The 15,876-nt window shown below is 47.0% G+C and overlaps 1 protein-coding gene across 4 annotated transcripts in view; it reads right to left on the reverse strand.

The window, feature by feature from the left end:
- Positions 1–14,706, reverse strand: part of LOC109833131 — a 47,985-nt gene extending 33,279 nt beyond the window's left edge. The window contains exons 1-4 of one of the 4 annotated variants that reach the window (XR_002245103.1): positions 14,530–14,706; positions 14,347–14,454; positions 12,429–12,511; positions 10,373–10,519 (exon numbers count right to left, since the gene is read on the reverse strand). Coding sequence is in view for 1 of the 4 variants with exons in the window: in XM_020400688.1 (XP_020256277.1) it covers positions 10,373–10,519; positions 14,347–14,404 (205 nt within the window). In the remaining 3 variants the exon portion in view is untranslated. Of the gene's footprint in view, positions 1–10,372; positions 10,520–12,428; positions 12,512–12,665; positions 13,087–14,346; positions 14,455–14,529 lie in introns of those variants that run through there. The other 3 variants (XR_002245104.1, XM_020400688.1, XR_002245105.1) reach the window with 3 other exon arrangements.

A 15,876-nucleotide genomic window follows, 5' to 3' on the forward strand; every position in this document is an offset into this window, starting at 1 on the left:
GTATATGTCGTGATATGAACGACTCTAGTGGATCCGCCTTCTCATTGGAGGAGATAGGCGAATTGAATGTATATGTCGTGATATGAACGACTCTAGTGGATCCGCCTTCTCATTAGAGGAGATAGGCGCATTGAATGTATATGTCGTGATATGAACGACTCTAGTGGATCCGCCTTCTCATTGGAGGAGATAGGCGAATTGAATGTATATGTCGTGATATGAACGACTCTAGTGGATCCGCCTTCTCATTAGAGGAGATAGGCGCATTGAATGTATATGTCGTGATATGAACGACTCTAGTGGATCCGCCTTCTCATTAGAGGAGATAGGCGCATTGAATGTATATGTCGTGATATGAACGACTCTAGTGGATCCGCCTTCTCATTAGAGGAGATAGGCGCATTGAATGTATATGTCGTGATATGAACGACTCTAGTGGATCCGCCTTCTCATTAGAGGAGATAGGCGCATTGAATGTATATGTCGTGATATGAACGACTCTAGTGGATCCGCCTTCTCATTAGAGGAGATAGGCGCATTGAATGTATATGTCGTGATATGAACGACTCTAGTGGATCCGCCTTCTCATTAGGGGAGACAGGCGAATTGAATGTATATGTCGTGATATGAACGACTCTAGTGGATCCGCCTTCTCATTAGGGGAGACAGGCGAATTGAATGTATATGTCGTGATATGAACGACTCTAGTGGATCCGCCTTCTCATTAGGGAGACAGGCGAATTGAATGTATATGTCGTGATATGAACGACTCTAGTGGATCCGCCTTCTCATTAGGGAGACAGGCGAATTGAATGTATATGTCGTGATATGAACGACTCTAGTGGATCCGCCTTCTCATTAGGGGAGACAGGCGAATTGAATCCCACAAGAGGCTTTCGCCAGAGCGGGCAAAGAGGGTACAGTTTAGCCTCGTGTACTAGTCGGAGGTTTTGAGGGCCAGTTTAGACTCATGCACTCTTGGGAGTTTGTGAAGGAGCACTATGGGTAGTACTTCTTCAGGTACTTGCCGTTGATGGGCATCATGATCTTATCACCGTTCGGTTTGACGAGGCGATAGGCACCGTTTGAGTAGACTGTCTCTACCACGAATGGTCCTTCCCATTTGGACTGGAATTTCCCCTTCTTCTTGGAAGTGAGGATCATTGGTCTACGGACGGATAGGACGAGCTCTCCTTCTTTGAAGGCTCGGCGCTTGACTTTCTTGTCGAAGCTCTTGGCCATCCGAGCTTGGTAAAACTCAATGTGTTGCTGAGCTTCCAGTCGCTTGTCGTCCAATGCTTCGAGCTCTGCGAGTCGAAGTTGGTGATTCTCCTCAGTCGTCATCCCCGTTGCTAGGGCGACGCGGAGGGATGGAATCTGAATCTCTAACGGCAATACAGCTTCATAGCCGTATACCAACGAGTAGGGCGTGGTGCCAGTCGGTGTGCGAACCGTCGTACGATACGCCCATAGGCTCTCACCTAGCTTTTCGTTCCAGTCGCGCTTGCTAGTGGAAGTCAGCTTTTTCGTTCCAATCGCGTTTGCTAGTGGAAGTCAGCTTGGTCAAGATCTTGATAATTGTTTTGTTGAAAGCTTCGGCCAAACCGTTCGCTGAAGGGTTGTAGGCCGTGGAAGAGAGGTTCTGTATTCGGAATTTGTCGCAGAACCTGGTGAACGCATGGCTAACAAATTGCGTGCCATTGTCATGAATGATACGCCGGGGTACGCCGTATCGGTATATGACATGGTGCTTGATGAATTTGATCACGTCGCTAGTCTTGACTTCTCTTAAAGGGATGGTTTCGGCCCATTTAGAGAAATAATCAGTGATGGCGAGGATGAAGCGATGACCTTTCGCCGATCGAAGGGCCAAGACGCCCTGGTCGGATGCAGATCCTCGGGAGGCTGGTGTATGTAGTTGGCGTGGATTTGGCATTCGTAACATCGCTTTGCATAAGCGACTGCGTCAGTAACCATCCCAGGCCAGAAGTAGCTCATCCTCCGTAGGCGATCCCAAAGTTTGGGTCCGGGTTGATGAGCTCCGCACATGCCGTCATGTGCTTCGCGTACGGCTTCTTGCGCCTCCGCTTTTGAAAGACAGCGAAGCAGCAAGCCGTCGTACGACCTCCGATACAACGTTTTAGTGGTTGAATCGTAGTAGAACCGCGAGGCACGTCGTCGGATAGACTCTCGTTTTGAGTCCTCGGGCAATATGCCGTATAGGACATAATCGACGATATGGGACGTCTCTGGCTCGAAAAAGTTTTCGGCTGGCGACTGTGACCCTTTGGGTCGTTCCCAAAGGCTGGGCCAAATTGGTCGCCAAGGATGCGAGGGCATCCGCATGGGTGTTCTTTGAACGGAGCACGTGCTCGATGCGGAAGCTCTCGAATAACTCCACTAGTCTGACGGCCGCTTTGTGGAGTGGGACAAGATCGTCATTCCTGACTTCATATTCGCCAGTCATTTGCTTGACGATGAGTTGGGAATCGCCGTAAGCCTCCAGGTGCTTAATCCCTAACTCATTGGCCAGCTCGAGCCCTATGAGCAACGCGTTGTACTCAGCTACGTTGTTGGTGCACGGTTCTATCAGGGAGAAGGCCCGGGGTAACACGTGACCGTGCGGAGAGGTGAGGACCACCCCCACTCCTGCAGAAATAGAGCCGCTCACGCCTGCGCGAGACGCGCCGTCGAAGAACATCTGCCACACCTCTGGCGACGAAGTCATATTGGCTTCGGGAGGTTCATCCGGCAGATCTTCGAATAGATCGGTCTTCTCCCCCAGCGGGTGACTAGCCATGAGATCGCAGATGGCTTGTCCCTTGACTGATTTCTGTGGCATGAAGTGAATGTCGTATTGAGAGAGCAGAAGTGCCCATCTGGCCAGACGCCAGTTCAACGCTGCAGGTTGTGTCATGAAGACCCGAATGGGATTCATCCGGGAGATGACATGGATGGTTTGGCCCACCAAGTAGTGCCGCATCTTTTGGATAGCGAACACCAAGGCTAAACATTCCTTCTCGACCATTGCGTATCGTTGTTCGGCGCCCTGCAAGGTTCTGCTCAGGTAGTAGATGCCTTGCTCATGGCCTGCATCGTCGTTTTGAGCCAAGAGGGCACCTAGAGAGTGTTCCATGGCCCGTATATATACGAGGAATGGCCTCCCTGAGATTGGCGCCGCAAGGACAGGCGGATTCGAGAGATAAGCTTTGATCTCTTCAAAGGCCCTTTGGCAAGGCTCGTCCCAGACAAAGGAAGTATCTTTCTTCATTAGCTTAGAGAAGGGTTGACATTTGCCCGAGAGATTTGAGATGAATCTTCGGATATAAGCCAGTCGTCCTTGAAGGCCTCTTAGCTCTTTAAGATTTCGGGGCGGTTGGAGCTCTTGGATAGCTCGCACCTTGTCTGGGTCAATTCTGATCCCTTTCGTCGTGACGACGAAGCCGAGGAATTTGCCGCTAGACATTCCCAAGAATGACTTGGTAGGATTCATCTTGAGCTGATGAGTCCGCATGAGTTCGAACATCGCCTTCAAATCTTGGAGGTGGTCCTCTTTGCGGCGACTCTTCACGACCAAGTCGTCTACATAGCATTCGACCGTCTTTCGCAGATGATCTCGAAAGATCATGCTCATGGCGCGCTGGTAGGTTGCGCCGGCATTCTTGAGCCCGAGAGGCATGACGGTGTAACAGTACACCCCTATGGGGGTTCTGAATGCAGTGTGTTTCTCGTCCTCGGGGTGCATTTTGATTTGGTTGTACCCCGAGAAGCCGTCCATGAAGGACATCCTCTCGAATCCGCACGTATTGTCAATGATGACATCCGTGATGGGCAGAGGAAATTCGTCTTTATGGCACGCGGCGTTGAGGTTCCTAAAGTCGATGCAGATGCGGATCTTGCCGTTCTTCTTCAAGACTGGAACAATATTCGCCACCCAGTCGGGGTGTTGCTCCTCTCTGATGAAACCGGATTCGATCAGCTTCTTTACTTCAGGTTCGATCGCCTCCATGATTTGGGGGCGAAAATACCTCTGCTGTTGTTTAATTGGTTTGGCGTCAGGGCTGATGTTGAGGCGATGCGTGGCGACCCGCGGATCCAGGCCAGGCATATCCTCGTAATTCCAGGCGAAGACGTCAATGTATTCCCGTATGAGGGCGATGAGATCCTCTTTTTCTTAGGGAGGCAGACTGTCGCTGATGAATATGGGTTTGGGATTCGCCTCAGTACCCATGTTCACCTGGAGGACTTCGTCTTCAGTTGGTGGTTCGCGCTGTTCGAAGCGACTGTTCCACTGGGCGCTAACATGGCGATCCCATGTCTCGTCGTAAAGTGGAAGTTGTTCGTCCTCCGCCATTCCGGCGGGGTCTACTGTGGCCATGTTGACTGTAAGGCCATCAAATAGATCCTTCACGCTGACGTCTGAGTCCCAAGCCGAGGTCGTCGACGATTGGTCCCCCGAACATGCATAATCGGAGTCCTCGTCGACGTAAAAGCACAGCTCCGACGAGGAGGAGGAGTAGCCTAAGCCTCTCCGAGTCCTGTTGAAGTAATTTGAGGGCTTTCCTTTGGGGACATAGGCGGGTTTGATGACCGTCCTACGTCCTCGGCCGTAATTCAGGCCCTCCAAGCGAGTGAGGTCGTACCCCATGTCGCTCATCATGCGTTTCGCCACTCGACTGTATTGCGAGAACTGGGGCGCTGGGTCTTCGTCCTCAGATTCGTCCCATAGCGTGCGTAGGGGACGATCGATTCGACCGAAGATGATGTCTTTTCGATACCTCTTCCGTGCTGGCACGACGAATACAGCTCGCGATGGCTCGATCAGTCGCGTCTTGAAGACGTATGACGAACATACCGGCAAGTGTAGAGAAGACTCACTGTAGAGTGTCGACCATAGGTTATTAGGTGCGTCATCTTCGGACGAGGAGCAAGACGACAAATAAGCAAGGTCGGATTTTTCATTCATGATAAGCTTCTCTGCCTGAACGGCGTTGGTTACATGGTGACTCTCGTAACCAATTACAATTGACTCAAAGTCGTTCAGAATTAAGCTGTCACCGTATTCAGGCTCGCTGTCCGCCTCATTACCACTCTCCAGTTCTTCCACTGGTGGCTGTTCGGGGTCCTGGTACAGCAGAGAATCCGCGAAGTAGTTCTCGACCCCTTTAAAGGGATGTTTGTCGGCCACTACCGTTCTTACTCGCTCGTAGTCGTCCACATACTTCAAACATTGGTGTAGTGTGGATGGAACGATCCGGTTGCCATGAATCCACGGACGCCCCAGGAGTATGTTGTAGGAGGGTTCAGCATCGATAACGTAGCACGTCACCTCTGTCTTCATGTCGCCTATCCGACATTTCAGGCGGATTTTGCCGAGTGGCCGAGTCCCAGTGGCGTTGAAGCCGAAGATGGTAGTCGAGGTCGAGGCTAGGCGCTTCGACGGTATCCCCAAATGCTTGATTAGCTTCAGGGGCACGATGCTCAGCGCGGACCCCGGGTCAACCTGGATCCGATCCACTTTCGCCGAGCCGACGTATCCTGTGAAGTACAGCGGCCGGTCGTGGGACGTGTTCTTGATGAGCATGTCCTCGGGGGTGAAAGTGATGCAGGGGATCTGTCTCTCGGAGACTTGGCAGCAAGTTGTACAGCCCTGTTCGATCTCCGTTTCTTTCGAGAAATGGGTCGAGAACGCCTCTGCGTCAGCCAACGCCTCTTGTAAGGCTTCCCGGGTAGGCCTAGACAACCGGAGGAGGTCGTACACGGTGATTCGCGCGGGTATGCTTTTCAATTGCGCGAGCACGTTGAACCGGTAAGGCTGGCGGCTTGAACTTGGTCCATCTGGATTGGGAGGGACTGCTGCGGCTGGCCTCGCGGGAGGTCCTGCCGGGTTTTCCGCCCTCGCGGGATATTCTTTCGCGAACTCCTTTCCGGCTCTCGTGGCGAAGACGTGTCTGTCTTCTTCAGAGTCGGTTAAGGCAGTCATCGCCGCGTCATCTCTATCCAGGATGGCGGAGACAACGTTGCAATGCTTCCTCTTAGCCTCCTTGGGAGGCTGTGCAGTCCACTGCTCGTCATCGAGGAGGTCCGGATGGACCCACATCACCTGCCCTGATGGCAGAGTTTGTGGAACCAAACCCTTTTCCCGCTGGTTGTGAGGATCGTCATTAGTGATCTTCAAAACCGCCTTGGGGATAGGAATTATCCCCGCCGGGGCTTGAACCTCCGGGAGACCCGTCCCAAAGCTCAAAGTGACCATGTTCGCCGTCACTTGCTTTTGGACCTTCTCTTTCTTCAAGACCCCCGTGTCGTAGAGGGCCTGGAGTTTATCCTTGAGGACGTAGCACTTGGTTGTGTGATGGCCAAGGAATCTATGATATGCACAGTAACTTGGATCACCGGTTTTGTCCGCCTCCTCAGGCTTGGCGGCTTCTGGCAACTTAATTCGCCCACTCTTGAGTAGAGTGTCGAGAGTCGCCACCACCTGGTCTTCTTTGAAATCATATTGTCGCTGGGGGCGTGGCTCAAACTGCCTAGGTTTAGGCTTTTGAACAGCCTTCGGCGCCGGGGCGGTGTTGACTGCCATGATTTCTTTTCCCCTCGACCGAGGAGGATTCTTCGGCGCAGCTGGCTCCGCTGCTCTCTTTTTGGACTGCGGCTCTTCAGCCTCCAGCCTCTTGATCATATTTTCGACTTGCTCTCCTTGGCGAACAAGCTCCTTCCAAGTCCGGGTCTCTACTGCCCCTATTTTGGACAGGATATGGATCGACAGATTGTTGCGGCACATCTCAATCAGCGTCGCCTCGGAAACTTGGTCCCGACAGTGGACTGATCGATTTCGAAATCTCTTCACGAAGTCGTTAACTGACTCCGACTTACGCTGCTTCTCAGCGAGGAGAGTGGCCATTGACACTTCCGTGTCATCGTCGAAGAAGCGGGCGAGGAAAAGCTTTTCAACGTCGGCCCATGCCTTGATAGAGTCGGGCTCCAGTTTGCGGAACCATTCGAAGGCTACCCCCTTGAGGGTACGTATGAATAGTCGAGTGAGAATGCCGTCGTTTCCGGTAAGGAATCCGGTCTGCGCCATGAAGTAGTAGATGTGCTGAGAGGGCGACCCCTTGCCATCAAACTGTACCAAGCTGATGGGCTTGAACTTCGCTGGGTATGGGACCGTGTCCCATTCGATAGGGTAGGGACGTACCACCCCCAGCTTGTTCATATTTTGCTGAAGCTTCAGCGCGTTCAACTGGTCCTGGAATTCGCCAAATCTTTTGTCACGGGTGCTATCCACGGTGTGCGACGTTCCTATCGATGTTTTGGAGGAGTAATCGGACTGTCGATCATCCTCCGTTTCAGCCGCTGGGCGGTGAGGGGGTACCCACTCCTTGTCCCTGGTTTGTCGGGGTAAGGGACGTTGGGTCCTCTTCTTCTTCTTCTTCTTGTTCAGCAGTTGCTCCATCATTTCTCTTAGAGAGTCGATGGTCGCCTGCTGTTCCTCCAGCTTTTGGGCCATTGTCTGCTCGGTATCGAGTCCGGTCATGTGCACTCTCGCATGCGCGTCTTGACTTGAGCGCGAGGTCTGAGAGGTGGCCGCCGCCGAATGAACCTCGTCTTCACCGCAGGAGGGAGGTACCAGGGTGGGGTGTTAGGTCTTAGGACGGAGTCCGAGTCTGGCGAGTCGGAGAGTACCGCCTTCCCCTTATCCGTCATGTTAACTGTGGCGGATGAGAGCTCCAGGTCGTCAGCAGCGCGTCTTTTCTGTTGACGGTGCCTTCGACGGGAGGGCCTTGGTCGAGAGGACTGTTGAGAAAGTCTCTCGAACACCGAAGGTTTCGCCGTTCCGGAGGATTCGCCTCATGGATAGTGCGTTTGCGAGTCAAGAATTCTCTGAGGTCTTCTACGGGTGGTTGGTGACAACCCCCAGCCTCAGAGGAGTCGCTCGGGTGAGCGGACGAGAGATTTTTGGGCGCTCTCTCTGGTGCGCGTTAGGTGGAATGCTTCGGTGCTGGAGTTGGGCGATCTCGCCTTGACTGGCGAGTCTTCGCGTTCTGGCGAACTCCAGTGCGTAGGCGAGTCTTCGCGTTCTGGCGAACTCCAGTGCGTAGGCGGGTCTCAACCCTACGTTTGGACGAGCGGTTTTGTGAAGAATCGCCCCTCTCCTTGCTTTTACGTTTATCCGCCAAGTGATTATGGCGAGGCTCGCCAGCCTTCGAGGATTCGCCTACTCGGGTAGGCTCACCCCTTGAAAGTGAGTTCTTCGCATCAGGGATATGACCTGAGAAGCGAAGTATTCCCGAGAGGGCGGCTTTGCCTTCCTCGGTCGACGCTCCTGACTTGGAGGGCCTCCCGATGTCGGGCAGTTTGCCTTCTCGTCTAGTGTTTCTCGGACCTGTATGATGGTTCAGGCCGTCGTGAGAAATGGAGGTTTGGGTCTCCTGTCTGACGAGCTCTTGCCGCCGCTGTTGGTTAGTTCTCCCAGCGGGGAGAACGTCACCGCGAGCTATGGCAGTGTGGTTTGTGCCGGAGCGAACCGGCGTTCCCTTCGGGGTAGGTATCTGCGGGGATCGCTTGGCGACCTATTTGGCAGACCCTTGCCCTTTGCGCTCGATCTCCGGCTTGGCGTTGATCGATTGCGAGGGAGTGGGTTCCTCCGATGAGACTCGGGTGGAACCCTCAGGTGCAGAGGCTTTGACCGTCTGAGGTCGGCCTCGGCGCACGACTCTGTGGCGTTTGCGGGACGCATCGCCACCAGAGGAGGAGGAAGATAAGTACTCTTCGTACTTGGCCTGGTCGAACTCGATTTCTAGGGACTCCACGGTCGTCCCGACAACAACCTCATCAAACTGAGCCACCACCATTTCACTCGATGAAACAGCTTCACCCACTGTGGTCGCCATCTTCTGTAGGGTGAAAACTTGATTTCCCGAAAATAGGGAGTGTTTGTTTATATTAATAAGAAGGCTTATTACAAACTAACAAATCAAATGTTTACAACAGAAGCAGAGGGAAAGCCCTCTTTGTTTTGTGTGGGGACTTTAGGTGGCTACAGGATGCTTCGCTCGATGCTCGTGTCGAGTCTGCTTCCCTTGGACCGTTCGAATGAGGTTGCTGGAGAGCTTCAGTACGTAGTAGAAGCTCGGGCCAATAGAGTTCGGGTCTGCTTAGTTCGTCGGCGATCGGAGCTCGGAACTAGGCGGTGGTGCTGTAATGCAAGGATCTGCTAACAGCTTGGTCTCAACTCTTTTCTCTAAGTTTGCGACCTCTCCTCCAGTGTGCTGGAAGGGGCTTTTAAATGGAAGAAGGACAGCTTGACTTCTCCTTGAATTGTGGGATGTGACCACATCCTCTTCAGAGACATCTCGCCGTTCCTCGATACCATGAATGGTCATTCCAGGGATTGTGCTTTATGTCCTGTCACCTACGATGGGAAGGCCCATTCTGGTATGTGAGGCAACGAACGACTGCTATCCGAGTGGACCTGACCAGCATTAATGAACCGCATTTATGAGTTCGCAGAGTGATGAGGCGTCTGTCCGATCACTCGTACTGTGCGTGACCGTCCGGCGTGCTTTGGGCACGGTGCTTTCTCCTTTCCGGTCAGGAGAGGCGGTGAAGTAGGTGCACAATACTCGAGTGGGTCTAGCCAACTTGCCGAGTGCCGGCAGATCCAGCTCTTGACTCAGACAGCCGAGGTGAGTCGCATTTATGAATGCTCAGGTTGACTCGACACATGTCCAGACCTTCGTGCTGTGCGTACTGTGAGCGGCCGTTTTGACGGTCTTGTGGTACTGTGCTCTCTCCCTTTGGGTCGAGAGGGATGGGAAGGTCCATCTCAGCACGTGGGGTAGCGGATACCTAGCTGTACTGACGGTCTTGGGGTTTGCTGGCGGATTCGACCCTGGACTCGGGCAGGCGAGTTGAGTGAAAGGCGAACTTCCGCCATCCTGATCGATCTTAACTCGTGCTGGCGAGCCGACCGTAAGGCGAACCTAGAACCGAGCATATCTGACGTCTATGCGATTTAGGCCCGTGCCAGAGAACTGAGCGTGCGAGCTCTTCTCGCAGGCGAATTTCCTGTAAGCCTATAGAGGTATTTTTTACCGTCTACAGCTCTCTCTTAGGACATTTTGCTTCCGTAGCGTGAGGGTGTGACTCTGCGCCCAACATCAGCCATGTAATCTTTAGTCTTGAAGGGCTTTCTAGAAGCCACCTCATGTCAATACATATTTAGTTTAGCTGACGCTAACTACTATCAAATTAAAAATAAAAATTCAAAGATAAGAGGGTCCTGGAAAAACAATACCAGCTCATCAAGAAACTTTTCATAGTATATCCACATGTGCCATCGACCATTGACCTTGAACTGATTACCTACCTTCGCATGGAGAAGGAAGCACAAGTGAACAAAAGTTCTCAAACAACTTCATGTTTGCCCTTGCTTTTGATGGCCAAAGCTTCCAAAATTTGTTTGACATTATAATGTCAGGGAACATTCTGCATTGTGAGGTTTGAAGTCGCAATCCTGCACAATGAACAAGTAGAGGTTACACAGCAAAGGGAAGATAATCCTCAGCAAAAAACAGTGATGGCACTCATGAGGCACAATATATAACGCCCTTGGTTTCAACTAAGCCTGGCTTTCCTGTGTCAAATAAGTTGGCATATGCATCAATTATCATTCCATTTAACCAGAGTGGAACAATATATTGTGCAATGCCCGCCGTTCTTTGTCATGTAAGGCTTTCATAGAATCCTATCATTTCATTTAACCAGAGTGGAACAATATATTGTGCAATGTGGAACAATATATTGCTCAGTGGTAGCTGAATTAGACTCTCAACTTATAATTTACGAGATCGAATCCCCTTAAATTCAGAATAAATTTGTTAATAAAGTATTTCAGAATAAATTCATGTTTGTCAATATTTGACTGATGATGAGAGCTACAAAAAGATAAATAAAAGAAAATGAAAAATGAAAAAGAAGGAAAAAAAACTCATGTTCAAGTAGGTTTCAGCCTTTCACATAGAATCTTATTATTCGATATACTTCTGCATGTAAATCTTCAGAACTAACGTTAGTTGAGCACAAAGTTCCTTAAATTGTTCGTCAAGGTTGATAAAACATAAATATACACTAAAATGTCTTTTACTAATATTAAAGAAGTTTTCACTAGCTTCAAGCGACAGTTGTTTTACTATTTATCGTTATTATTTTTTTAGAAATATTATATGTATTATCTATTATTAAATCAAAATTTTCAGCTTTTATATATTATGCATCGTCTTCTCTACGTCAATCCTATCAAAATTTGGCAATTATCTTATTAATACACCACTTGATCTTCTCTCTCTTTTTTATTTTTATTTTTTTATTTTTTACTCTTTCCAAAATCAAGATTATTCAGGCATCTCTCTTGAATTTTCAGGCATGGGGTAGGTGTTAATACAGGACGATTATTTACAAGAGCAGAAGAATTATTTGCCGAAAATAATTAAGCATGGGGTAGGTGTTAATACAGGACGATTATTTACAAGAGCAGAAGAATTATTTGCCGAAAATAATTAAATATGAAAGTTGGTTGCGAAATTTTCTGTAGCAAGAGATTTTTCTATTGTTCGCATATGTGCATAATCAAATAAGCTTATTTCTAACAGGAGACTTTGTTCTTATACGTGAAATCATGGGATCCAAGTCTCCCCTTTCATGATGGCCAGCCCATTTATATTTTATTCCTCCGACATGTGTGTCATATCAAGGCTTAATTTTTTTTCCCCATTATTAGATACATACGCTAATCATATTTATCAAATTATATGGTTTCTGGCAGTACAACCATAGTCATTGTGCATGCTACTTCGAAGGGGAACTACAAAATAATATAAAATATTAAGAAAGATGGATCTTGCTCAATGCTCACTTAAACACGTAAATGTAATCATTGATGAAGAGTTCGATCTTAAAAGTCAAATGAAACTTAGTATTGAAAAGTCAAAATTTAGGAGAGTGCTTTACATAGAGTCAAGAAGATGTGAGGAAAATCAATCTCAATAGAGAACTGGGAGTAAATAGCTTAAAGAAACGCTTAATCAGCCGCTTAAAGAGATTAATCAATTATATAGCTCTGATGCAGAAAATACTAAAATCTAGAAAAATATTAAAAATTTTATTATAAGTCGTTAAAAAAAAGAACAGAGCAGTTGGCATCAGAAGCGATCTTCTTCAAAAGAAATTCAAGTATTATAGTATTTTACCAAAACATATATCCGTAGCAAATAACCTCAAAACCGAACCTTTACTAATAGAATATTGAAAATAGAACCACAGCATTTTCGCTTGCAGCATTTTGATGTTAACCCCAACTAATGAGCACGAGGGAATCAAGCTATTACTTATGGTTCCATAGATTAGCAATAAAGTATGATACGCACTATAAATAATCAGGGATAAGATCAGAAGCGCTCCCACCCTTCTTTGAATACCGCTTACAGGAACAAGAATGATCAACTCCTCACTGCGGTTGAACATTAACATCAATTAAATTAGAATAGCCTTCGAAAATATTTGTACCACATAACAACCAATCAATGAAGTCCTTAGAAACAGGAAACAATCTAAAATCCACAAGCCATCGGTTTGCTCACTGTCCTGATAGTTGCCAAATATAATCCAACTGCTAAATTGTTTGTGTTTAAGAATGGATAAATGCTTGACCAAAAAAAATCGAAGTATTTGTGATGCAGCATGAGTATCCACACATGCATGCTAGTGTTATAATTTGTAACATAAAAGTGAAATTTGCAAAATGGACTTACGGTATCTAACCAAACTACAGCACAAATAACTATTCTTATATACCCATATATACCCAAGTTATTCCCATTAATTAAACAATATCCCAAAACGCTGAAACCACACGTTACAAGCGAATGAGCGATATAAACATAAAATGCAAACTTTCTCAATGCCAAGATATATACTTTTAGCCTTAAACATTATTTGCCTCGATGCCTCCAAATTGACAAAAGACTACTATCTACCAGTTCTCTGAATAGCCAGTAAAGCTTGATCACAAAGGTAACACACAGCCTACATCAAGAAGTAAAGGATCAGGATGCCAGAACATATCAATCAATTTCAATAATCAAATGTGACCGCAATTGCATTTAATGATCCAAGTCAATTCAATATCTAGACAGGTCAGGATACGAGGCAAATATCAATCAACTTCAAGATTCAATTGAGACTTCCACTACATAAAATGATCTAAAGTCGTAATTACAATGTGACAACTAACCAACTAGACACATGGTTGACAACTATCTGGCTCGTAAGAACTCCGACTCGAAGTCTCATGGGAGTTCACAAGACAAAACAGAATACTGGAAACAATATTTGTCAGGTAAAAGAAAGGGTATCCTAGAAAGAGTAAATAAGCTTCTTGATCAACAAGGCATCACCATAGCTGAAGATTCAAGCAGACTGCACATCACAGGGTCCAGGAACTCACATCAAGGACAAAACCAGATGTGACATTTAATTCCATACATATTCCAGGAATATGTACGGTTCAAACATTACCACCTAAGCAAACTGTATCAGCAATGAGATGAACCAACGGTAATTATGTCATTGTATAAAAAGAAAGCAAACTGCTCTTGTATGTTTACATGATCTGCTCAATATTTTAATCTAAGAGGAATGTATGCAGACCAATATCCACACAGAATAAACATTCAGATTTCAATGGTAGATTGCAGAGATCAATATAGATTCTGTGCCATCAAGTATCACAATATACAATGGTCTCCAGTTTTAATATAATCTGTGAGGTTGATGTACTACATTCCAATCTTGAGTATGCTTGAGTCTACTAGAAAGATAAAAACATGACGCCTAGAACCCTAATTTATTGTGCCGTTCCTATCTTTCATCAGCGTGGGTGTTGGCAGTCATAATGAGCCAAACATCGAGTCGCTATTCCCCAGCACCACTTGTTCAAGTTTTTAGTATTTCTTCCAATATATCAGCACTTCGTGCAAATTCTCGACACATCTCTATGGTTATTCCCGATCATTAGCTCTTGTTTGCTCTCCAAAGTCTTCCCCACATTCTTCTTAATCTAATTCATATTTCTTTTATACTCTCCTATTTCAAACCCTCTCAAAGTCTTCCCCACATTCTTCTTAATCTAATTCATATTTCTTTTATACTCTCCTATTTCAAACCCTCTTTCACTGAAAGCTATAATCTTTTAAACCACATATACTCAATTACACTACAAAACCACTGAAAATACACAAACTCTAACCCAAAAAAAAAATCTACCTAATTTGGATTTGCAATCACCTTGAGAGAGGCAAGTCCAGCAAGAGGAATCAACGCCGATCGCGCTGTGAAGAGGCATTAAAGACTCAACAGTTCCCAATGCGGGTTCCCAATGCGGAGACGATAGCCCTAAAAATAAGAACAATAGAAAAAGGAAGGAACTAACTAAGATGGAGGCAAGGAAAGCTAGGGTTTAGGGTTTACCTTGAAGAGAGAAGAGAGAATCTTGTTGACGGTGCGGTGATCAGAATTAGGGTTTTCGAGTGGATGGCGGCCGATCTCACGGCGGCGCTGGCGGGATACCTGCAGAGCGATGCCTATAGGTCTCTTTCGTTCGCGTCGCAGCGGGAGTGAAATTATTCCCCCCAAATCTAAAAAGCATTTAGAAATTAGTCCCCCAAAATGTTTAAAGAGTTTGGGCGCCTGGTTGCAAAACACTTAAAGATCTAGGGACTACTTCAAAATATCAAGATCTCAGGGACTATTTCAAAATGTGAAAGATTCGTGGGACTAATACTGGTGGTAAAATATCCTACTATACTTGTTTACATGATTTGTATAAAATATGTATACTTGTAGGTAGGGGTGCATAGGTCCGGATACGGCTCCGACACTATGCTTATCATATCCATATCTGCTTATCCATCTCGGATATAGCTATGGATACCCATATACAGTGGTGTAGCCAGAATTTTTTTTTGCCCTGCGCGAAAAAATAATCCTGGTTGGCGATGAATCCCAAGGCGCAAACATCGGCGAAAGAAATGCATCGTCCTCCTGCTCATCTGTCGTTGGAGTCGGCACAAAACCTAGTTTTGAGCGGGGAAGCGAGGAAAAGCTGCTCAAGCTCGGTCGTCAAGGGGCTCCCCTCGTAGGAGTCGACGACGGGGCTCCCCGATTTCACTTTCTTGCCCTAGGCAGCTGCCCAGGGCAAGCCCCAGGTGGCTCCGTCACTACGCATATAACTCGGTAAGGAAAATTCATATCCATATCCGCTAAAATCGGATACAGTTACGGATATGGATAAGGATATATAAGCGGATATGCATGCGGATACAAAACGGATATGAGAAAACGAGATAGTATTGAGAAAAACATAGTTCATGTGATACAAAAGAGGTCGTTAATGAAGAGGGGTTAAAGAGAATGATTAATGTACTTAGCCTATTTGATAATCCGAATGACTAAATTATTAACCCGTTAAATAAGTTTTATTTTAGCCCTTATGATCAATTTTAGTGTTTGGGAATAACAATGATTTTGACTATTTTCTTTATAATTAGAAGGGTTAACTCTTATTCCATCTAAATAGGAGTATTAGTAATCCCCTTATTTTGAAGTGTTAACTCATTTTAACCTCTCTAGAGGGGTTAACTTAACCCTTCTATATTTTTTATGTTTGGCAAATTATGAAGGGTTAACTCACTTTAACCCTTATATAGATTTGTTGTGTTTGGCAGGTTAAGAAGGGGTTAAGTCTCCTTAACCCCTCACTTAACCCTTTGCCAAACGGCACCTTAAAGATCTAGGGACTATGTCAAAATATCAAGA

Source organism: Asparagus officinalis, chromosome 3, assembly GCF_001876935.1.
Source record: "Asparagus officinalis chromosome 3, Aspof.V1, whole genome shotgun sequence".
Classification (NCBI taxonomy): Eukaryota; Viridiplantae; Streptophyta; class Magnoliopsida; order Asparagales; family Asparagaceae; genus Asparagus; species Asparagus officinalis.